The sequence below is a fragment of the Trachypithecus francoisi genome, unplaced genomic scaffold, assembly GCF_009764315.1.
Source record: "Trachypithecus francoisi isolate TF-2019V2 unplaced genomic scaffold, Tfra_2.0 Lachesis_group10, whole genome shotgun sequence".
Taxonomy (NCBI): Eukaryota; Metazoa; Chordata; class Mammalia; order Primates; family Cercopithecidae; genus Trachypithecus; species Trachypithecus francoisi.
The window spans coordinates 56,718,384-56,744,211 of NW_022681455.1; the positions used below are offsets into that span (position 1 = coordinate 56,718,384).

Genomic DNA, 25,828 nt, shown 5'->3' on the forward strand with positions numbered 1-25,828 from the left:
AAAACTAGCCGGGCGAGGTGGCGGACGCCTGTAGTCCCAGCTACTCAGAGGCTGAGGCAAGAGAATGGTCTGAACCCGGGAGGCGGAGCTTGCAGTGAGACGAGGTCGCGCCACTGCACTCCAGCCCAGGCGACAGAGCGAGACTCCGTCTCAAAAAAAAAAAAAAAACATGTTTATATCCCAGCTTTTCTTTCATAAGCAATTAAAAGTAGCTTACAAAGAAAATACATGATAGCACAAATTTTAAATTAGAAGTATAAAACCAAGGAAAGGTCTTAAAATGAAATTGGAAGTGAGACTAAAAAATTACAAATCACTTATATGCAAGCTTAGTGCCCTTAATTTGTTTTAAAAATATAGGGTAGAAAGGTATCAAAAAATGCTATTGTCATAATACAAAACAATTTTGGGTAAAAGTAATGTTTATCTTTCATACAACACCCATCTTAAAACAGCAATCTCCTCTAGACCAAATATATATATATATGTATCTCCACAGGCATATATACATATACAGGCATGTTGGCATTTATGTATAGATAGGTATATGTATGGATATAGTATAAGGATATCACCGCCTACCCTATCAGGTAACCAAAGCTAGCTGAACATAAAAATTTCATGAGAGATTTTTTTTTGGCATAGATACTTCCAAGGTAACATTTCAGTACTCCAAAACTTTATTAATACATTAGCTCGCATGAGAATTAAACAGGATTCTGCAGGAACACATGACTTCCACAGTGTTACAAATGGCTAAAGATTAGCACAACAAGCCGGGCGCAGTGGCTCATGCCTGTAATCCCAGCACTTTGGGAGGCCGAGACGGGCAGATCACTTGAGGTCAGGAATTCCAGACCAGCCTGGACAACATGGTGAAACCAGGTCTCTACTAAAAATACAAAAATTAGCCGGGTGTGGTGGTATGCGCCTGTAACCCCAGATACTCGGGAGGCTGAGGCAGGAGAATCACTGGGACCCGGGAGGCGGAGGTTGCAGTGAGCTGAGGTCGCACCATTGCACCCCAGCCTGGGTGACAGAGCAAGACTTTGCCTCAAAAAGAAAAAAAAAAAAAGATTAGCACAACAGACTACCTAAGGCTTCCACAATATATCATGTCAAACACCAATACACTCAACTGCAAGGAGCATGAAACAACATCAAAACACTTGGAAAGGAAACTCTTAGAAACATGGCAGAGGGGACACTAATTAAAGTTAGCTAAGAGAAAGAGAAAAATGTCAGCTAAGAGAAGAGTACTTTAGTGCAGACACAACGTTACCAAATCCTGAACCAAAAACGTGACAACAGCTGAAAAGACACATATGGGAAATATCAATGGCCACAGTCCAAACTTGGATTTTTTTTTTTTTTAAGGATGAAAAAATAAAGTGACTTAAATTCATAGAGTCTGTTAGGTCATGCTGGCTCTCAGGTGGCACTCAATAGTTATTTATGTGGATACAAACAGTAAGGTTCTGGCTACCCTGCATCTGCTTTCCTATGTTTGAGAAATTTCCCTTTCATAAGTCTTGGGGGTAAGGAGAGGAGCAAAGCCCATTTCCCAATACAAAAACAGAAACATGTCAGGTTTTTCCTGACTCTTTTCTTTGCCCAAGAAATGTCCACTGCATACCTCACCCCTGTACATGATATTACCTGGCCAACTCAAATTCTTTCAGTAGACTCGGTTCCACCATCATTTCCTCCAGGAAGTACTTTCCTCTGTTCCCAAATGCCGTCTGTTATCTTCATTTCTGTATTTACCACATTTTTCACAACTATACATCTGTCTATCTCTCATACTGAACCGTGGGCTTCCTGAAGGCAGAGCTTGTGTTTTGTCCATGTTTATGTCCTCAATATCTAGCATAATGCTTAAAACATGAACTTTTGAGGATTAAATAAATAATACAGCAATAAATGAGCTATGGGGGCTGGGACATACCAGTGCTTCAAATTCCTTGAGATATTTTCCATCCTAGACTTGTTCCTTCTCTTTTCACTAATTTCTACTGACAAAACCACCATCTATGGCTTCCAGTCAAGTTTTGGAATCCTTATCGAAATCCACATGGACCAGGGTACAATGTCATAGCTTCCTCATATCCTACACAAGCACACACCCTTTCGAGGTTTCCTAAAGGCTTTGTCTCTCCTAAAAAACAATTTGGAAAGTGGGCACAGAGTGAGGACAACAAACAGTGGTGAAGTATAAAAGTTTCAAAAAGCACACATTGCTGCTTCTAGGTTCTCCTCCCCTCTTATGCTCTCATGTGCCCTCAGCTTCAGCTTCTGATAATGCTGCCAGTTGGGATACCTTATAAAGTAATAACAATCACAAAACAACAGGGACTAATAAATACTGATACCTACTATGTGGCAGGCAATGCATTAAAGGACTTAAAGCATTATCTCAATCGTCTCAATGACCCTAAGCATAGGTTGTATTATTATCCTGAACTTACAGATGGAAAAAAAACAAGCATAAGGAAGTTATATAACTCGACCAAGAACACAAATCTGGTAAGTGGCAGTCAGAGTTTGAACTGAGGTCTGACTACAGAGTCTGATTTCTTCTCTGCAATATCCTGGTATCATAAACTGAGAACTAACTAAACAGTAACACCCAATATGAAGCCGAGAATACAAAATAAAGAAAATACAGAACAAATTACACTTCTACTACTGGGCAAATCAATAATGATGTTGGTAACTCCCATAAAGAAACACAATAATGTGTATGCATATGTATGTGTGTGTGTTGACACACTCAGAAAAAATAAATCATAAGAAACATGATGAAGTTCCAGATTATTACCAAAACAGAACTCATCAATGCATCCTATACCAATGTTTCCCACACTTGGGTCCCAATACAGATTAAGAATAGAAAGAAAAGCCTGGTTATCTGCATTTCAACAAGTTTCTCTCCCCTCCCTCAGGTGATTCTTATCAGGCGTCTGATAACTACACCATATTAAAAACCCTTGTTTCCAATAATTATTTAATTTTCTTTCAAGATTATAAGCATTTTGTATTGGGGAAAAAAAATCCACAATGTCATCAGGCAATTATATAACGACACAAACAAAAGCACCCACAAGCAGAAACATGCTACTGCCTTATGCCCTCAGCAGGAGACAGTGAACCTTTTAACTCTTTTTCAGTGTTTATTTTTATTAAATATACAAGAAAAGAACGTATTTAAATGTTCGCAAGGAGGGAGGGTGGGCGTGTCATTTTATGTTTGCCCAACTCTGGAGTACACTATAAAATAATGAAGCCTGGAAAAGACAGCCTTTGGTCACACATATATATATTTTTAATCAGAATAAAAAACCCACCTAAACTTTGTGACTTGAGATATCTTATTACTTGAAAAACCACTGGGCCACAGTTTCATTCCTCAATTTAAAAAGGAAAGACAAGATAGAAAGAAGAATGGTGGTTGTCAAAAGGATGGGGGGAGGGAGAAACAGGGAATTAGAGTTTCATGGGTACAGAGTTTCAGTTACGCTGTATGAGAAGAGTTCTGGAGATGGATGACGGTGATGGTTGTACAACAAAATAAATGTACTTAATGCCACTTAACTACCAACTTAAAACTGATGAAGATGGTAAATTTTATGTACCTTATCACAATCTAATTTTTTTAATTTTTTTTTTTTTTTGAGACAAGAGTCTCGCTCTGTCACCCAGGCTGGAGTGCAGTGGTGCAATTTCGGCTCACCGCAACCTCCGCCTCCCAGGTTCTAGCGATTCTCCTGCCTCAGCCTCCCGAGTAGCTGGATTACAGGCACCCACCATCATGCCCAGCTAATTTTTGTATTTTTAGTAGAGACGGGGTTTAGCCATGTTGGCCAGGCTGGTCTCAAACCCCCGACCTCAAGTGATCCGCTTGCTTCAGCCTCCCAAACTGCTAGGATTATAGGCGTGAGTCGCTGCGCCTGGCCATAATTCTTTTTTTTTTTTTTTTTTTTTTGAGATGGACTCTCACTCTGTCGCCAGGCTGGAGTGTAATAGTGCAATCTCGGCCCACTGCAACCCCCGCTTCCCAGATTCAAGTGATTCTCCTGCCTCAGCCTCCCAAGTAGCTAGGAATTCTTTAAATTTTTAAGAGACTGTTTTTACATATTTGAGAGAAAAGGCTAAATTGAGGTGGAACACACACACAAAGCACAGAACTGTGAGTCTGGTGTCCTGTGATTTAGTCCTAATTTGCTCTCTGACTTTGGACACACATCCTGTAACCTGTGTCTCAGTTCTTTCTGCAGAAAATGAGTATCAAGAATTATGGAAGTTAGGCCGGGCGCGGTGGCTCAAGCCTGTAATCCCAGCACTTTGGGAGGCCGAGACGGGCGGATCACGAGGTCAGGAGATCGAGACCATCCTGGCTAACACGGTGAAACCCCGTCTCTACTAAAAAATACAGAAAAACTAGCCGGGCGAGGTGGCAGGCGCCTGTAGTCCCAGCTATTCGGGAGGCTGAGGCAGGAGAATGGCGTAAACCCGGGAGGCGGAGCTTGCAGTGAGCTGAGATCCGGCCACTGCACTCCAGCCTGGGCGACAGAGCGAAACTCCGTCTCAACAAAAAAAAAAAAAAAAAAAAAAAAAGAATTATGGAAGTTAGAACAAAAATCAGCTACAGAGCATCTGGAAATGTGTATGAGTATGGGAGGCAGGACCTTACGGGCTGGTGGTAGCATAAGGTTCAAAGAACTCAACTGATTTACCCAAGATCTCAAGAGATTTACGTGAAAATAGTTGTGAAACTTAGTATAAAGAGCAATGTGCACAGGTTACTAAGACGTATCTATCGGCATAAAAGCAACACCACAAAAGGGTAATCAGAGAAGACAACCTGATGCTTTGGTATGCTGCATAGAAATAATTCTTTCCAGTCAAAAAACTAGCAAGTTCATTCATTTATTCACTCACTCAATATTTAATATGCATTTACCATGTACCAGGAAGTAAGGCACTGAGAACAGCCGCTGTGCATATGGAGAGCTCAGAGCTCCAAAGGTTGCTCAGGAGTAAACCAGGAGAAAACCTGGTGGAAGAGCACTCAGGTGATGACAAAAGACATGCATAGGTCTGTGGTTGAAGGGCACAGGACTACAAGGAGACCAGTGCATGAGTGGGGAGCCAGCAGCAGGGGAAGAACGTGGTGAGACATGGGGCTGGATGTGTGGCAAAAGGCCAAGACAATGCTGACTCTCATGAACGTCTTAAAGGATTGTAAACTTTTTTCCTAAGAGCTATGAAAAGCCATCAAAATGCATTAAGGAGGATTGGAAGAGATTAAATGATCAGATCTGGGGGTGAGAAAAAAATTTAAATGGTCAAAGAACTCCCACAGAATCTAGTTAAGTGGCCATGGTGGCTTGCAGAAGAATGTGGCAGCAGTAGATAAAAAGTGGTCACGTCAGGAGATATTTAGAAAGGCAAATCTACAGAACCCAGTTACATGACAATGGTTATAGTAAATAGGGCTGTAAGCATGGATGAGAGACAACATACAGAGAAAAGAAAAAGTCCAACACGCAATCTTGAAAAACTCTAGTGTTTACTGGTCTTGTGAAAGAGGCCAAGTTTATAGAGGGAACTGAGCAGGAGCAGACAAGAAGTGGGAGAAAAACCAGGAGTACAGTGTCATAAAAGCTAAAGGAAAGAGTATTTCAAGAAGAAAAGAATGGCCAATAGTGTGAAATACTAAAATGTAAGGAAGATGAGGCCTGAAAAACATCCACTGGATTTAGCTACACAGAAGTCACCCATCACCCAAGAATAAGTGTTTTAATGAATTATGGAGTAAGAGACTAGATTAGTATGTGTAGAAGAATGAGTATGAACTGAAGAAATGATGATGGAGAGAATATTGCCAACTCTTCTGAGGACTTTGGCCTTGAAGGAAAGGAATGATATAAGGTAGTAGCTGGAATAAAGCATGCAGTTAAGGGAGAGTGTTTTTGTTGATTGTTGTTTTATTAACAGAAGAGGCTGCAGCATGCTTAAAATCCAATAAGAAAGATCTACTGAAGGAAAAAGATGAATATATACAAGGCAATGACAGAGATAAGATCCAGGGCACAGCAGGAGGGGACAGGCTTTGGGTAGGTGGAGAGAGGACTCCTGTGTTGAAAAGAACTAGGGGGGTGAGGATGGGCGCAGATGAAGATAGGTTTGTGTCTTTGGTAGCAAAAAAGACTTTCTACTTGTTGGCTTCAATTTTCTCTGAGAGTAGGAGTCTAGATCACCTGTCAACACTGAGAAAAGGTGGTGGGAGGAGGTGCTGTGAGGAAGAGAAGGGTTAATCACACAGATAGAAAAAGACTGCTGGCCAGAACCATTTGAGACTGCTGCTGATGAAGTTCTAATGAAATCAATCTACCCTGAAAGATCGCTTTCTCTGGTGTGCTTCCTGTGTGGGGACATGCACAGACAAAGCATATGGCTGGGCTCACACAGGCTCAGCCTTTGCTGGCGAAACAGTACATACTCAGCAGTTTGCAAGGAACTGAAAAGGGACTGGGTGGAAGTGTAAAACAAAACAAAAAAAAGCCTCATTCCATTTACCTAGACACCATTTTTAGAACACCTTCTATGCTACAGAACAACCCACACAGAGGTGACTGAAGACACATATGCCACTTAACATCTGCTTTTCAAAAGATCACAATAAAAATATATATTCAATATGTCTCACTATCCTATGACAGCAGAGAAGTTACCATAACAAATTCCTGAAGATGACTGTTTTGATTAAATCATGTTCAGGCTTAGCATGTCCTTACTGTTCTTATTGGTGCAAAAAGCAGCTCACCTTGCAATTGCCAAAAAAAAAAAAAAGCCTGCATAACTCAGTGTGGACATCCCTTCATGCTCATATTTGGGCACAGATTAGAAACAAGCTATGAAGGTAATTTTCCCTTGTTCTCAAAACTAGGTGCCTGAGTTTTTTCAAATATTCTTTTTTTTTTCTACAAAGTGACTCTCCATTAACAAGGTAGACAGCAAAAATGAGCAACAGTATATTTAGAGCAAGTTTAGTACTTCGAGGTTAGAGTCTAACAACTTCAATAATTAAAAGATACCTAATGAATTATAACTTTCTCACTTCACAAAGAACAATAAATCCCATAACAGCCTAAATTTTAATGAATACAGAGAATGGTATTGATGTTGATAGAGAAGTAACTCTTCCAGTACCTATATTTTAGTGAACTAATAAAAGTAAAATTTAAGTAAACTTTAGTGACTAAAGGATAAATACACCCTCCCCAAAAAGGTGGTAGTGGGAATCAATTTATTTTTATTATGGTAGAAAACTAAATCTCAAACTACTTCATATCACAGACTAAGATGAGAATGTGAATAATCAAGTCAAAATACAAGAAGTGTTAAAACAAATAGATGAACCTGTCAAAGAAAAACAGGTGGAGTTACATATACCGGCTGCTCCTGTAATGTAAAAGAAATCTTCATGTGAGAGAAAGGTAAGAGAATGCTAAAGGGAAACATGACAAAGGCAGGACTTGTCAAGTTTCTAAGCAAGGAGAGTCTTGATCAAAACCCCATCGTCCCTCAAGCTTTACAGCCCTGTTGTTAGTGGATCAGCGGCAGCATGCAGGGGGAGGGGAAACTCATGTTTATTACATTCTTCTTGAATTTCCAGGAGAGTAATAGGCAGTCTCTCTTATGCTACCTCAAGACAGCCCCACTCTAATTTTTTTTTTTTTTTTTTGAGACGGAATTTCACTCTTGTTACCCAGGCTGGAGTGCAATGGCGCCATCTCAGCTCACTGCAGCCTCCGCCTCCCAGGTTCAAGCGATTTTCCTGCCTCAGCCTCCTCAATAGCTGAGATTATAGGTGCCATCAGTTAAAAAAAAATACAAAATGTTAGCCACCAGGCCTGGCTAACTTTTTGTATTTTTAGTAGAGCTGCCATTTCTCCATGTTGGCCAGGATGGTCTTGAACTCCTCACCTCAAGTGATCCACCTGCCTCAGCCTCCCAAAGTGTCAGGATTACAGGCGTGAGTCATCACGCCCAGCCGACCCTCTAACTTTTTCAATGATCACATCACTGAAAGTTGTCAACTTATTTAGTCATTTTTTCCCCCTAAACTCTTAACACATGCATGCTTAGACTAACAGCTTGCACATCAAACAGAGTGAAACATGGGCCTGCAATTTCATCACTGGTATAGCTTTAAAAGCTGAAAAGAAATAATTTTATGAATGAAAGGGCAAAGTAAAAGAGAGAATAGAAAAAAAAAAGAGTGGAGCTTAGACCTGCTAAAAGGTACTTAACAATTAAGAGGTGTTTGTTTCTCAAAAGCATCATGGAGGGAAATAGTGCAGAAGGGGTATGCATCAGTACAACTCTTTTGGCAGACAATTCAGAGGTACGACTCAAAATTTTAAATGTAATACCCTTTGTCCCAGCAATTCCACTTCCAGGACCTTATCCTATGGACATATTCACACGCCTCACAAAGACACATACAAAGTTCAATACACAGTTTTAAAAGCAAAAAAAAAACCAACATAATATCCATCAATAAGGCACTCTAAATAAAACATTATATGCATACAAAAGAACACCATATGGCATTTTTTAAAAATCACAGATACGAGAAAAAGTAGGACTGTGGTAAAAAGTGACTGCTGTAGAAACTGCAACCAGGTTTGCCAGGCTCCCATGAAGAGGACAACCAGATGAGCTATCTCCCTACTGTGGCTGTGTCACTTTTTCAGTTTTCTGCCTCAAAAATGGAAGTAGGAGAATGTGGGCTATACCTTACATCACATCTATAAAGATCTTTTTCGGCTGGGTATAGTGGCTCATGCCTGTAATCCCAGCACTTTGGGAGGCCAAGGCAGGTGGATCATTGAGGTCAGGAGTTTGAGACCAGCCTGACCAACACGGTGAAACCCCGTCTCTACTAAAAATACAAAAAAATTAGCCAGGCATAGTGGTGCATGCCTGCAGTCCCAATTACTCAGGAGGCTGAGGCAGGAAAATCACTTGAACCCGGGAGGTGGAGGTTGCAGTGAGCCAAGATCACGCCACTGCACTCCAGCCTGGATGACAGGGCAAGACTGTCTCAAAACAAAACAAAAAACACACAGTAATGGGAGGCTTCATATTACAGAGAATTTCTGTAAAATTAATCTGGGCAAGAAGGCCAGGAACATAAAAACAAAGTAATATATTCAGGTATTTCCTCTAAATATTTACATGCCAAATTACATCCTCCAAATTGTACGTAAAACCATTTAGCCACAATAAAAATGGTCACTAGATGCAGATACTAACTCTTACAACTCGCTTGGATGCAGATGCATTACATTATAAGCAGTGTGCATTAGCTCTTCACGAATTTTAAAACGTGATAATGGTTAGAACTCATCCATTCCTGCTCTCAAAGTTCAATCATTTTGAGTTCATTTGGCAAGGTAAATAAGTAATTTGATTTTTTTCTACACAAGCTGAAATACTGGTAACTATTTTTTAATTGATAACTTTCAGGCTCTGTGTGTGTCTGGCTTGTGGCCAAACTACAGCCCATGGCTGTGTGTATGCACACACATACACATACCCTCATACCTCTGCATTCTGCAGCTTGAAGGCTAAGTCAACACTAAGCCAACTTCCTATTGGAACATTTCAAACCCTAAAGGGCCTTCTCTGGGTATTAAACCAGTCCAATCCAGTTTAGCTTCTAAGGTGTGACTGAATTCATGCCTATGACTGAATCACCAGCCTCCAGGTCATACTATTAAACAAGCTGACTCTGACCACAGCTATACAATCTAACCTTCCCAGTTACAGCATCTTTAAACTTTAATATAATGAAATATGATGGCCCTATTATATTCTCATTCAAAATACAAACAATGGACAAAATAATTGCTATCCAACTACATACTCAGACAAGTGAAAAGTTCCTGCCTAATTAGAAAACACTTAACTGCTTTGCTCCCGCATACAACCTATTCCCAAAATTTTGCATCTTAATTGGTTAATATATTTAAAACAAACCTATGAAAAGACTGCCAGGGGCATTAAAAGGCAAATTATTTATTTATTTACATTTTGTTTTATTTTTATTTTTTAAAGGCAATTTAAATAAACAAATGAGATAAATTAAAAACAAGAATAAGACAGGCAGAAACTAGTAAGCAGAAAAAATCTCTTCAAACACACACACCCCTAGTTTTAGTCTTGACATACTTAGTGTCTTTCCATAGCGCCACCTCTGATTTGCAAGGCCCTTCCACACATTTTGCACTGTTCTCTCTGGCCTTCAGGTACATATTCATGTTCATGCCTGCTCAGGCAGACTTGTTTTTACACAGAGCAATGTTAGGCACTGTTGTTTTGGAATTTGGCTTTCATTAATGTTCTAGGGCAGATATCCACTTGGAGAGAATGAAAGAAGCCAGACAAGTCAGAGGCTCAATTTCAAGCTGGAAGTCAGAGCTTTACCTCTCTCAAAAAGAAACAAGTCAATTTTACTGTGATGCCTCGGCAAACCCTTAAATAAGAGGAGAGTTGAACCCTCTGCTTGTAACACCTACCTCTGAAGAACAAGCACTACTGTCCTGGATTTCACTCCTCTATATCAACCCCAACTCTTGGGGACTTAGTAATCCACTAGTGTTTAAAGGATACTCCTAGGATCCCTTGCCTATTGGCTCTTGGTTAATTCTACTTTATTCTCTCTTGCTTTTAACCTGCTTACACAACAGATGTTTTTGTGACATTCTTTTGATCTAAGTTCATCAAATCCAGTATTCTTTGTTAGTCTTTTGATTGAAAATTAAGGTAAGATTGGGGCAATAGTAAGGCTTATTTACCCACAGTTGTGGTTTTTAGCAAAAAGGTTGTATTATATTCTAAAAAAATTAAAGTATACAAACAGAACAAGCAGAAACTAGTACATGTACGTAATATTTTTATTATTTGAACCTTTTCCATTGAAAACTGAACATAACACACAGAAGTTCCTAGAAGGAATTATGAACAGAATTTCCTAACACAGGTTTAAGGGAAAGACATAATGTATTTATCAGTGACCTATTTAAATAGAAGCTATAGAACTATCCCTTGCAATCTCTTCCACTAAAGCATATAACTTTCATTTTTATTACCCCCATTGCATAATCCAGGCTCTTCGTCCTCTTTAGGATAATGTGACATACTAAAACTGCTTAATTTCGCTGTAATTTTGCTCTTACTCATTCTAAGAATCTTAATGTTCTTTTATTATCCATAATTTTCCTTAAGTTGTTATGAGTTGCTGCTGATGCTATTTTCATAGATGGCTAACTATAAGTTAAACTGTAAGGCTAACTGTAAGTTAAACAAGTTCATTAAACCCTCATTAATTAAACAACTTTAGTAACTAATTAATTAAACAACTAAATTAAACCCTCATTAGGCACTGTTGTTTTGGAATTTGGCTTTCATTAATGTTCTAGGGCAGATATCCACTTGGAGAGAATGAGAGAAGCCAGACAAGTCAGAGGCTAAGTTTCAAGCTGGAAGTCAGAGCTTTACCTCCCTCAAAAAGAAACAAGTCAATTTTAAAACGAATTTTAAAACGTGATAATGGTTAGAACTCATCCATTCCTGCTCTCAAAGTTCAATCATTTTGAGTTTATTTGGCAAGGTAAATAAGCAATTTGATTTTTTCTACACAAGCTGAAATACTGGTAACTATTTTTTAATTGATAACTTTCTTACAAAAGGCAAAGACCTTAGTTGTCAGTTGTATATGGTACTATTCATTTAGTCATTTCTTAAGTTCATCGATAATTTTCATATACCATTCCTGAAAATATAATTGATCTTCAACAATGCACTATCACAGTTGTTCTGGTCAACAGTTCCATTTCTTGAAATCTAGTTTACCTAAAGGAAACTATGTAAGTAGTTACATAGAAGTACATGAAGATGAGAATTCAGAGCAATCACCTCTGTTATGTAAAAGGTATGTGATGTCAAAAACATGAGTTACTCTTTGAGCCTCAGTTTCTCTATTGACAAAAATGAAGTCATGCATAAAGACAGCAACAACCGGACACTGGGGACTACTATGGGGTGGGGGGCAAGGGCTGAAAAACTACCAATTAGGTGTGATGCTCACTACCTAGGTGACAGGATCAGTTGTACCCCAACCTTCAGCATCATGCAATATACCCAAGTAACAACCCTGCACATATACCCCTAGAATCTAAAATAAAAGTTGAAATTATTTTAAAAACAGAGTCACAATCTATTTCACAGGACTGTGGTAATTTTAAAAGCTAACACATTAAAAAACAGCTAGGACAGAAACTGCCACAACATGGCCAACATTATACATCTATTTCTTAAGTAATTATTTTGTGACTGTTACTTACTTTTTACCTTCATGGATCATTTTTATTCTGTAACATCTATAAATTACACTTATTATAAAAATTTCTCTTCATTGTTATTTCATATATTAATTATTTCAAGAAACATGAAAATTATATTTTCCATGGAAAAATTTAGGATACTGAATTGTTAGGAAAACAAATATTCTTTATGGGGTTAATAAACATCTTTTTTATTTTCAAGAGTCATATTCTATATGGAAACACTAATAAAAATGTGCTGGACAATCCAAATATATTTGATTAATAACTTGTAACTGTATAATTTATATTAATACAAAAGGTGAAGGATGCTATTGCTCTGTTCCTATTTCAGATCAATATTTCTAAATCTTTAGAAGATATGCACCAAAAATCTTACTAAGTAAGTCACCTATCACAAATAATACTGGTTTGCTTTAAGTCAAAAATATATTTTCCTTCTAATTTCTGGAGAAAAATTTCCTATTCTATCTTGAGGATGCAAATTTGCTGCATAAGGATAACCACATCCCTCTTTTCATCCACTACAGCAACCAACAGAAACCAAACCCACTGTATCACCTCAGATAAATTTTATTGCCAAAGCCAAGTAAAATCCATATAAATGTTTGATCTAAATACACAAAATAAAGCCCAATAAAATGGACATTTTCCACAACAAATCCAAATACAGCACAAAACTTATGGAAATAATTATCAAGTAAAAACAATTATTAAGTAAAAAACTACTCTTTTTTTGAGACAGGGTCTTGCTCTGTCGCCTACCCCGGACTGTGGTGACACAGTCACAACTCACTGCAGTCTCGACCTCCTGGACTCAAGCTACCTACCCACTACCCACCTCAGACTCCCAAGAAGAAAATGAGGAGGAGGCAGAAGCAGATAACGTTTAGGACCCTTTTTAGTCTAAAGCTGTACTAACAGACTATAAACACAACACAGAAGTCAGGTCACAACAGGCAGAGTCAAGCAACTGAAAGTAGAGAATTAAAAAAATAACTCCAAAGAAAATTCTAAATTCCAGTTTTAAATTCTCTACAGGTGTGTGCTACCACGCCTGGCTAATTTTTAAATTTTTTGTAGAGATGGGGTCTTGGTGTGTTGCCCAGGCTGGTCTCCAACTCCTAAGCTCCAGCAATCCTCCTGCCTCAGCCTCCCAAAGTGCTGGGATTACAGGTGTGAGCCAGGGCACCCAGCCAAGACATTACTCTCTAAATGTGATTATGATTGTCCAATATCAAAAAATTTGCTCATGGTGATATTTTGACTGTTTATATTTGTTTCTTTTTTCTTCTAGAGTAAATCAAGGTATTCAACGGAGAGAAATACATACAATTCAACTCTCTTCATTTAATTATTTCACATGCTGGAAGAAAAGTATTCTTTTTTTTTTTTAAGAAAGGTTCAATGACTTCAACTAAAAATGAAGTTCTACAGATGAAAGGTTTCTTCTAGTGAAAGAAACCACAATAATATTTTATAAGCCACAGAACAACAACAGAATTTCAGCAACAAAGAAATCTTGTAAGCATTTAAACCTGATACATGGTGTTTTAACCATGAATTTTAACAAAGGAAAATAAAGCAAACTAGGAAAACCAAAGTTCTAAGTTAAAGCTAAACATTGTTCTAAAAAGTTATTTCTGTCAAAATAAAAGTTCAAAACAAATAACTAATTCAAAGACTCAAATTCTCACCTAAAGCAGTAAGAGCTCTATGATATCAAACTTTCATAGGAAATTTTAGGATCTCCGACACACACAATGAAATACTTAAGTACTTAGGAGAAAAATGCGTTATATATATATACACACACACACACCCCAATTCGTATTTATAATTTTTCATGAGTACTAGAGGGATAATGTCCAGAGGCCATTGTTTTTAAAAGTAGGGGTTTTTCTAATCTATTTTATTTTTGTAGAATTGGGGTCTTGCTATATTGTCCAGATTGGTCTCAAACTTCTGGCCTCAAGCAATCCTCCTGCTTCATCCTCCCTGCCAAAAGTAGGTTATTTTAGAAGAATAGCTGGCTCCTATATTTTGCTTCTGCCTAAAAAACTTCAAAGGAGAGAGCAGAACACACCCTCAAAGAAGCATTGTTACAAATACTTTAGGTATCACAATTGAAATATTTTAATTCAAAGGCCACAAAGATTCTATCATTCCAAGTATAGAATGTGTCCAGCTGCACAGCCTTCTCATGGCCTCTCATTCTAAGTCACCTGGACAGTGCAGTATGATGATCGCTGTGTCTGCAGCCACTAAACCTTCACTCAAGAAGATCTGGTGCTTTAAACAAGTGTAGGCAAGTTGATCGTGGTTTTTCTTTTTGATTCAGCAACCTACACCCACCTCTATTTAAATGTTGTTCCACAAAGGAAGGATACAATTATAATGTTTAAAAATAGGGGTCAGGCATGGTGACTCATGCGGCCAGGCACGGTGGCTCATGCCTGTCATCCTAGCATTTTGGGAGGCCAAGGTAGGTGGATCACCTGAGGTCAGGAGTTAAAGACCAGCCTGGCCAACATGGTGAAATCCTGTCTCTACTAAATAAAAAATAATAATAATAAAATTAGCCAGGAGTGGTGGCAGGTGCTTGTAATCCCAGCTCCTTGGGAGGCTGAGGCAGGAGAATCGCTTAAACCTGGGAGGCGGAGGTTGCAGTGAGCCAAGATCATGCCATTGCACTCTAGCCTGGGCAACAATAACGAAACTACATCTCAAAAAATATATTAATTAATTAACTAAATAAAATAAAAATAGGGGCTCCTGAGTGTGCATATATGGAGGATTCAACACAGTTTTTAGATGTTGAAATTTCCAAAATAAAAAGGAAGAAAGGAAAGGGGAAAGAAAAGAGAAGTGAAAGGAAAGAAGAGGAAAGAGAGAAAGAGAACGGGATGTCAAGTCAAACAGAGCTGGCTTTGAGTCTAAGTTCTCTAACTTATTAGCAGTATAAACTTGGTAAACCTAAGGTTCCTTATTTGTAAATTTGGATAATAACAATTCCTGCTTTATGAGATTGTTAGGAGATTTGAATGAGATAACATGTGTATAGCATTTAAGACAATGTAGAAAGTTATCAAACCATTAACTATCCTATATAATTATTTTTATTTTTTATTTTTTTTTTTATTTTTTTTTATTTTTTTTAATTTTTTTTTTTTTTTTTGAGACGGAGTCTTGCTCTGCCGCCCAGGCTGGAGTGCAGTGGCCGGGTCTCAGCTCACTGCAAGCTCCGCCTCCTGGGTTTACGCCATTCTCCTGCCTCAGCCTCCCAAGCAGCTAAATTTGTCAGTTTAATGACTTTATAGTTCACATATAGTTTATAATTTAATGACTTCATAGCTTTAGGAATATAGTTAGTTATTCAACAACATGACATAATATTTGTAAAACCAAAAAAAAAAAAAAAACCTGAGATCAAGAAATATATCTTGATATATTTCTTGAAAACTGAAATCAAGTTTTCAGCCTGTAATCCCAGCACTTTGGGAGGCCGAGGTGGGTGGATCACCTGAGGTCAGGAGCTCGAGACCAGCCTGGCCAACATGGTGAAACCCCATCTCTACTAAAAACATAAAAATTAGCCAGGTGTGGTGGCATACGCCTGTAATCCCAGCTACTCAGAAGGCTGAGGCAGGAGAATCGCTTGAACCCGGGAGGTAGAGGTTGCAGTGAGCCGAGATCGTGCCACTGCACTCCAGTCTGGGTAACAGCACGAGACTTTGTCTCAAAAAGAAAAAAAAAAAAAAAGAAATACATTATTTTCAGTAAATACTTTCTGGGGATTTAGCTTCTTAATAAGGCAATAAGAACATGAACCCAAGAGCCAGAATGCCTAAGTTTGAGTTCCAAGTCTGCCACTCACTGGTTGTATGACTGCAAGTCAAGTATTGACTGTGTCTCAGTTTCTGTCTGTTTACTGGGATGACAATAGGGATGTTGTGAGGAGTAAATGAATTAACATATGTAAACTGCTTAGAACAGTGCCTGGCACTTAGTAAGTGCTATGTAAGTATTAATGTGGATTTAGTTGTTAATAATTCTCACCAGGAAACTATTTACCACCCCAAAACTGGCAATTGCTAAGCCCACTCACTAGAGTAATTAGACTAGGAGATACGAACTGGAAACTTGTGGGCTACAAGTCTGAACTAAACTCTAATCTTCATACTCAGCAGTTCTTCAGAGGCAAAATCAAAGTTTGCTATCTGCTAAGTTACTGCCAATATCCAAAGACATATTACAGCCGTGTGTGTGCGCGTACGTGTGTGTGTGTGTGTGTGTGTGTGTGTGTACACACTACAATTCAGAATGATGGCCTCTAAGTAGTGGAAATATGATTTAAAAATTTTTTTTTATTTTCTTAAGCCAGAGTCTCACCCTGTCACTCAGGCTGCAGTGCAGTCACATGATCATGGCTCACCGCAGCCTTGGCCTCCGGGGTAGCTGGAAATACAGGCGCCTGCCACCATGCCAAGCTAATTTTTTGTATTTTTTTTTGCAGAGAGAGGGTTTTACCCTTTTGCCAAGGCTGTTCTCCAACTCCTACGCTCAAGCAATGTACCCACTTTGGCTTCCCTAAGTCCTGGGATTACAGGGATGGGCCACTGCACGCGGCCAATTTTTTATTTCAATTTTTCTGTATTTTCTAATTTTTTGCCATGCTTTTGCTTCTATAATAATAAAAGATAATTTTAAAATTCAGAAATGAAAGAAATGTGTCTTACAGTTGTATAAGGAAAATATCCACAAATTCCATACCTGTATTTATGAATGATGGCATTAAATAATTTTCCATCTCTCCAGCAGGTAGTGAAATTTTCACACCGAATTCCAGCATAACCCTCTGTTGCCTGCTGTGTCCAGAGTAGCAATCTCTCTTTTGCAGACATATCCTCTGACTCTCCAGTAACATGGATATCAGATATCTAGATATAACAGAAAGTGTTAAACCTTTAGAAAGGAAGGAAGCTAACTCAGATTAAGAACCTACTATGTGCCAAGCACTTTCCAAATGTAAGATTAGGATAATAACAATTCTCGCTTTATGAGATTGTTAAGAGATGTGAATGAGATATTATGTGTATCGCACTTAAGAGAATGCCCCACATGTAGAAAGTTATCAAACCATTAGCTATTCTATATAATTATTTTTATTTAGCCCTCATATCTCTCCCTTACAAATTTTCCCCGTTTTACATATAGGAAATAAATAAATTTTCTCCATTTTACATATAGGAAATCTGAGTTTCAAAGAGGTTAACAACAGATCGAAAAAGTCAGATTGAACTCATTTGTGTCCAATTTAAAAGCATTTATTCTCTTTTTATTAAACCAAAACTCTACAGTATTGAAAATATTACATTCTTCTTTCCGAATCAGATTTGTTAAAACAACTTAAGGAGACACTTTTCCAAGTTCAATTGGATCAGAAGTAAAACCTATAAATTACTCTACACTACCACCTGCAGAGCAGAATTTGATCCAACAGGTATTCTGTGTAAAGAACAATGAAAGTAGTATTCTCTCCTATTAACCATATTATATAATAATTTGGCCAGAAGTCTCTAATGTTCTCATGAGTCCTTGCTCGGCTTGCTCAACCTGAAACCTTTATCAACTGATTTTTTCTCCTGTATTTTGTTTTCATGAAGTTTTCTAAAAGTCTCTTCCACCGAATAATGATAAAACAGGCCACCAGTTTCCCAAGAAACCTCTTTGGAAATTTTTTACATTCTCCCAAGAGCACCTCTTTGATAAAGGTCCTACTTAATCTGCTGATAATTATATTAAGGCACAAAGTGACTTTACCAGGGGTCACACAGTAATTCCAAAGCTGAGATTAACACCACCAACAACTGTTCCCTCAATCAGGGCAAGACACAAAGCCAAGGGATCAACAAGATGGGCGGCACGCCAGAATCAGGATGAGCAAGTCAGAGATGAGAAGCAAGACATAGGAAGAACAAATCATTCTGTAACAGGGAAAATATCACTAGACTAGAGTCACGAGACAGGCTTCTAGACCTGCTTCCTAGTCCCATAGGTTTGAATAATTCATTTCGTGTTTGAGAGTCAACTTCCTTATCTATAAAATGAGGAGGAAGCAGAAGCAGATAACGTTTAGGACCCTGTTCAGTCTAAAGTTTTACTAACAGACTATACACACAACACAGAAGTCAGAGGTACAACAGGCAGAGTCAAGCAACTGAAAGTAGAGAATAAAAAAAAAAAAAACTCCAAGGAAAACCTGTTACATGTGGCAGTGCCAGGCTCAAACAGGAAGCCCTTTATTCTTCCCAGCTGCCACAGAGCCAGAGGCACAGCCAAGCCAGGGACCCGGGGCAGGAAGGCTGTGGCAGTGAAAGCCCTTGCCAGGCCTGGCAGCCCCTGACAACTTCACTTGTTGGAAATGACGGGGGGGCCTCACACACTCCTTCTCCAGTGTTCAGGAGAGGCTGCCATGCCCCATGGAGCTTCACTCTCAGTCACAGTCTGAGACACTCTGCTTGACAAATGGCCAGGATTTAAAAGTGGAACAAACAGTCTCAATTTTAATAATCTTTGCCAGGGATCCATGCCAGTCTCCACAGCATGGAAAAGAACTCTGTACATAAACACATCATATAGTATATATAGAAGAAATTTCTTTTTTTTTTAATGTGAAAAAAAAACAGCATAAAATTTACCAATATTCTTTAGCCCAAGTTCCAACGATATTCTGGTCAAAAATTATGCTACGGTACCTTTCCAGCACATTCCAAGAGTTTAAGTCCCATGTCCACCATTTTACATGCTCAAGTTACTTAACTGCTTTAAGCCCATTCCCTTACTTGTAAAATAATGATGATCATACTGTGTTGTGAGAATCAACAACATTAGCACAGTGTAATGCCTGGCCCACAGTCAGTACATGCTCAAAATAGGTGAGCTATGTTACTACTGTAGTTATTGTTATTCTTTTTGAAAAAGGGAGAAGTAAAACCTTGACATTATTATTATTATTACTATTATTGTTATTATTATTTTTGAGATGGAGTTTCACTCTTGTTGGTCAGGCTAGAGTGCAATGGCACGATCTCGGCTCGCCGCAACCTCCACCTCCCAGGTTCAAGCAATTTCTCCTGCCTCAGACTCCCAAGTAGCTGGGATTACAGGCATGCACCACCATGCCCGGCTAATTTTCTATTTTTAGTAGAGATGGGGTTTCTCCATGTTGAGGCTGGTCTCGAACTCCTGACCTCAGGTGATCCACCTGCCTTGGCCTCCTAAAGTACTGGGATTACAGGCGTGAACTTTACTATTTTCTTAACTCTCTTCCCATAAAGAGGAATAAAAGAATAAGTTTTTAAAATTTGCTGCCTTAAACCAATTAAAATCTATGATCACAAGTGTTCAGAGAAGCTAATCTAGGAAACGGTGAATGAAGAAGTTGAGGCCAGGCGCCGTGGCTCACGCCTGTAATCCCAACACATAGGGAGGCCAAGATGAGAGGATCACTTGAGCCTAGGTGTTCGAAACCAGGCTAGGCAACATAGTGAGACCCCATCTCTATTAAAAAAAAAAAAAAATTTTGCCTGGCATAATAGCATGTGTTCACAGTCCCAGCTACTAGGGAGGCTGAGGCAGAACGCTTAAGTCTAGGAGGTCGAGGCTGTAGTGAGCCATGATCACGCCACTGCACTCCAGCCTGCATGACAGAGTGAGGCCCTTAAAAACAAAAATAAAAAAACCAAAAAGAAAAGAAAAGAAAAAGTTGAGCCTCTTGGTCTCTATAACCCTTTAAAAATTGTAAAATCAACTGTTTTGGGGAACCCTTACAATTCAAGAGCCACCTAGATAGTATGTATAATGAGAGATAGAAAAGGTAGATAGCTGGGGTTGTGTGGGACTGTTTTCTGCTAATTCCATGCCAGTCAGTTACAAAAGTATTACCTGTTAACTAGGGAAGTCAGTAAAGTTCAACTACAAGGTACTAGCTTAATAGGTTCAAGTGCTACACAGTAGTTTTACCAGAGGAAGGATGTTAAAGGAGTTTAGAGGTCTGAAAATGGTCTACATGTCAAGAGAAAATAATGTATTCTTACTAAATAAGTTTCTAATAGATGAATTTCAGATTGTTACAAATACAATTTCATACTGTTATATATACACACAATTAAAAATCTATAATTTTAAAGTACATATTCAAAAGTATATTCATATAATTTTACAATGCATAATCAAACATTATGAACCAAGCTTTAAAATATCAAAGATTAAACCAAGTCCCGACTCCACTAGGCCCACAAGCAGGGCAGGTGAATTCTAACTCCTCCACTTTCAGCTTTTCCTGCTATTTCCAATAAACTGAACATCATCCTCTTATAGCAATTTAAGGCATTTTTTAAAATACTGTTACCATTAGCCACTAATATATCACACTTTTCATGATACTATGCAACCAAAATTAAAAAGTAAGTTAAATGCTAAAAATTGTTTAAGTCTTCAGTTGTTATTCATAATCCCTGATCTGAAAACTGTGTGTTCAACAGAACAGCCTGAATCTTCCACCAATGACAGGTTAAAGGTGGTTTCACATTTGGGTCAGATTCTAGAAAGTAATCAAGCTACCTCCCTTCAAAATCTGGAGGCAATGTAGTGATAATCAGAGAGGGTTCAATTCATGCTGCCTGGGTTTCAATTTTAATTCCAACAGTTAATGAAATGAATGACCCAGACTACTCACATAATCTCCTAAAATCCATTTTCTTTATCTTTTTTTTTTTGAGATGGAGTCTTACTCTGTCACCCAGCATGGACTGCAGTGGTGCCATCTTGGCTCACTGCAACCTCCACCTTCCAGGTTCAAGTGATTCTCCTGTCTCAGCCTCCCAAGTAGCTGGGACTACAGGTGTGTGCTACCATATCCAGCAATTTTTGTATTTTTTGTAGAGACAGGATTGCACCATGTTGTCCAGGCTGATCTTGAACTCCTGACCTCCGGTGATTCACCTATCTTGGCCTCCCAAACTGCTGATTACAGGCGTGAGCCACTGTGCTTGGTCTCACTTTCTTCATCTTTAAAACTTAAATAGGCCGGGCGCGGTGGCTCAAGCCTGTAATCCCAGCACTTTGGGAGGCCAAGACGGGCGGATCACAAGGTCAGGAGATCGAGACCATCCTGGCTAACATGGTGAAACCCCGTCTCTACTAAAAAATACAAAAAAACTAGCCGGGTGAGGTGGCGGGCGCCTGTAGTCCCAGCTACTCGGGAGGCTGAGGCAGGAGAATGGTGTGAACCCGGGAGGCGGAGCTTGCAGTGAGCCGAGATCCGGCCACTGCACTCCAGCCTGGGCGACAGAGCAAGACTCCATCTCAAAAAAAAAAAAAAAAAAAGTAAATAATAACGACAATCTATCAAAAATAGAAATCAAGAAAGCAATCCCATTAATAATAGCTTAAAAAAAGACCTAGTGATAAATTTAACCAAGGAGATAAAAGACCTTTATACTGAAAACACTGATGAAAGAAATTAAAGAAGTCATGAATAAATGGAAAGATATCCCATGTTCATTCATGAATGTGAAGAATTAACACTGTTAAAATGTCCATACTAGCCAAAGCAATCTATAGATTCAATGCAATCCCTATCAAAATTCTCATGACATTTTGCATAGAAATAGAAGAAACAATCCTTCCATTTGAATAGAACCACAAAAGACCCCAAAGAGTCAAAGCGATCTTGAACAAAATGAACAAACCTGGAAGCATCATACTCTACCTGACTTCAAAATATACTACAAACCTATAGTAATGAAAACATCATGGTACTGACATGAAAACAGACAGACCAGTGGAACAACAGAGAGCCCAGAAACAAACCACGCATTTATGGTCAATTGATATTTGACAAAGATGCCAATAACACACAATGGAGAAAGAACAGTCTCTTCAATAAATGATGTCTGAAAAACTGCATATCCACATGAAGAAGAATGATATTAGACCCTTATCTCACACCATATACAAAAATCAATGCAAACTGGATTAAAAACTTACATGTAAGACCTAATATTATAAAGCTACTAAAGAAAATATAAGGAAAAGTTTCCTGACTTTGGACAGGACAATGATTTTTTAGATATGACTCCAAAAGCACAAGTAAAAAAAGCAAACATAGCCGGGCGCGGTGGCTCAAGCCTGTAATCCCAGCACTTTGGGAGGCCGAGACGGGCGGATCACGAGGTCAGGAGATCGAGACCATCCTGGCTAATATGGTGAAACCCCGTCTCTACTAAAAATACAAAAACTAGCCGGGCGACGAGGCGGGCGCCTGTAGTCCCAGCTACTCGGGAGGCTGAGACAGGAGAATGGCGTGAACCCGGGAGGCGGAGCTTGCAGTGAGCTGAGAGCCGGCCACTGCACTCCAGCCTGGGTGGCAGAGCAAGACTCCGTCTCAAAAAAAAAAAAAAAAAAAAAAAAAAAAAAAAAAAAAAAAAAAAAAAAAAAAAAAGCAAACATAGAAAAATGAGATTACGGCAAACTAAAAATCTTCTGCACAGCCAAAGAAACAATAAACAAAGAGACAAACTGCAGAACGGGAGAAAATATGTGCAAACCATTCATCCTATAATGAGTTAATATCCAAAATATATAAGGAACTAAAACAATCAGTAATAAGAAAACAAAAAACTCGGCCGGATGTGGTGGCTCATGCCTGTAATCCCAGCACTTTGGGAGGCCAAAGCAGGCAGATCACGAGGTCAGGAGACCGAGACCATCCTGGCCAACATGGTGAAACTCTATCTCTACTAAAATACAAAAAATTAGCTGGGCGTGGTGGCACGGGCCTGTAGTCCCAGCTACTTGGGAGGCTGAGGCAGGGGAATCACTTGAACCCAGGAGGCGGAGATTGCAGTGAGCTGAGATTGCATCACTGCACTCCAGCCTGGCAAGAGAGCAATGCTCCATCTCAAAATAAGTAAATAAATAAATAAAAATTTAAAAAACTCAATTTAAAATAAACACAGGATATCATCATAGACATTTTCTCAAAAGAAGGCATGCAAATGGCCCACAGGTATATGAAAAAAATGATCAACATCACTAAGCATCAAAGAAATGCAAATTAAAATCACATGGAGATATCACCTCACACCTGCTAGAATGGCTAGTCTCAGGGGGAAAAAAAGGAGGATAACAAGTGGTTTTTTGTTGGTTTTTGTTTTTGTTTTTGAGACGGAGTCTCACTCTGTTGCCCAGGCTGGAGTGCAGTGGGGCAATCTCAGATCACTGCAATCTCCACCTCCTGGGTTCAAGCAATTCTCCTGCCTCAGCCTCCCGAGTAACTGGCACTACAGGCACCCACCACCACGCCTGGCTAATTTTTTTGTAGTTTTAGTAAAGATGGGGTTTTGCCATATTGGACAGGCTGGTCTTGAACTCCTGACCTCAGGTGATCCACCCGCCTCAGCCACCCAAAGTGCTGGGATTACACGCGTGAGCCACTGCACCTAGCTGATATCAAGTGTTGAGAATGTGGAGAATAGGGAACTTCTGCGCTATTGGTGGGAATGTAAGTTAGTAAAACCATTATGGAAAACAGTATAGAAGTACCCAAAAACTTAAAAATAGAACTACCATATAATTCAGCAATCTCATTACTGGGTATATATCCAAGGGAAATCTACATATCAAAGATAGACATGCACTTCCATGTATAATGCAGCATTATTCACAATGGCCAAGATAAGGAATCAGTCTAGGTGTCCATCAGCCAAAGAATGAATTTAAAAAATGTGAGATATACAAACAAAAGAGTACTGTTCAGCCTAAAAAAAAAAAAACTCAAGCCTGTAATCCCAGCACTTTGGGAGGCCGAGACGGGCGGATCACGAGGTCAGGAGATCGAGACCATCCTGGCTAACACGGTGAAACCCCGTCTCTACTAAAAATACAAAAACTAGCCGGGCGAGGTGGCGGGCGCCTGTAGTCCCAGCTACTCGGGAGGCTGAGGCAGGAGAATGGCGTAAACCCGGGAGGCGGAGCTTGCAGTGAGCTGAGATCCGGCCACTGCACTCCAGTCCGGGCGACAGAGCGAGACTCCGCCTCAAAAAAAAAAAAAAAAAAAAAAAAGAGGAAATGTAGTCATTAACAACAACATAGATGAACCTGGAGGGAATGTTAAGCAAAATAAATCAGGCACATAAAGACAAATATTGAATGATTTCACTTATACGTGGAATCTAAAAAAGTTGAACTCATAGAAGTGAGGAGACTAGAATGGTGGTTACCAGAGGCTGTGGTGGTTGGGGTGGGAGTGATTGGGGTGATATCAGTCAATGAATGCAAAATTTCAGTTAAGAGGAATAAGTTCCTCTTATACAACATAGTGACTATAGTTAGTAACAATGTACTGCATTCTTTAAAATTGCTAAAACAGTAGATTTTAAGTGTTTTCACCTCAAAAATGTAATTCTGAAGTAATGTATGTGTTAATTACTTGAATTTCATGCGACGTTGTATATGATATATATAATTTTTGTCAATTTAAAAAAACTTAAATATAATAACGTCCTCCTTTGGTGGTTCTAAAGATTAAATAAAAACAGTCATATCAAGTGCTTATCATAGCACCGCAGCATAGAAAATTCTACAAATGTTAGCTTCTCCCACCACAACTTATCTATCTATCGATTTTCTCCCACCACTACTTATCCATCCATCCATCCATCCATCTATCTATCTGAGATGAAGTCTCACTCTTTTTGCCAGGCTGCAGTGCAGTGGCAAGATCACAGGTCACTGCAGCCTCCAACTCCTGGGCTCAACTGATTCTCCCACCTCAGCCTCCCAAACAGCTTGGACCACCAGCATGTGCCACTATGTCTGGCTAATTCTTTTAAATTTTGTGTAAGACAGGAGTTTCTTTTTGTTGTCCACAAACTCCTGGCTTCAAGTGATCCTCCCACATTGGCTTCCCAAAGTGCTGGGATTATAGGCATGAACCACGGCACCTGGCCCCACCACAATTTTATTACCTTCAGTAGTATTGCTTCTTAAAGCTTTTCACCAACAATCTGTCAGCCAGCACCAAAACAAAATACTTTATACCAGAGTTCCTTTCAGAAACTTGAAGCCTTCATGCCTCACATCCTGGTCATTGCTGGCTACTGCTCAAATTCAAGTTCTTCCTGTCACTGAGCTTCTCCTGCCCATATTTGATCTGGGCTTCATCTCTCCTGACTCAGCTTGCTACCATTCCCAAACTTCCAAAAATATCTACCCCATGGTAAACAAAGTCTCACGTCTTCAATACCTTAAACTGCTTTTATCTTTTTACTGAACCCAAGTATCCCCCACTGCAATAACTAAAATTCAGCCAAGTCGCCCAACTCCACTAGGCCCACAGGTGG

The 25,828-nt window shown here is 39.2% G+C and overlaps 1 protein-coding gene across 18 annotated transcripts in view; it reads right to left on the reverse strand.

Moving 5' to 3' along the window:
* Window positions 1–25,828, reverse strand: part of DST (dystonin) — a 506,627-nt gene that overhangs the window by 197,292 nt on the left and 283,507 nt on the right. For all 18 annotated transcript variants that reach the window (XM_033217522.1, XM_033217521.1, XM_033217502.1 and 15 more), the window contains one exon: window positions 17,193–17,359. In XM_033217522.1, the coding sequence (XP_033073413.1) occupies window positions 17,193–17,359 (167 nt within the window). The remainder of the gene's footprint in view (window positions 1–17,192; window positions 17,360–25,828) is intronic.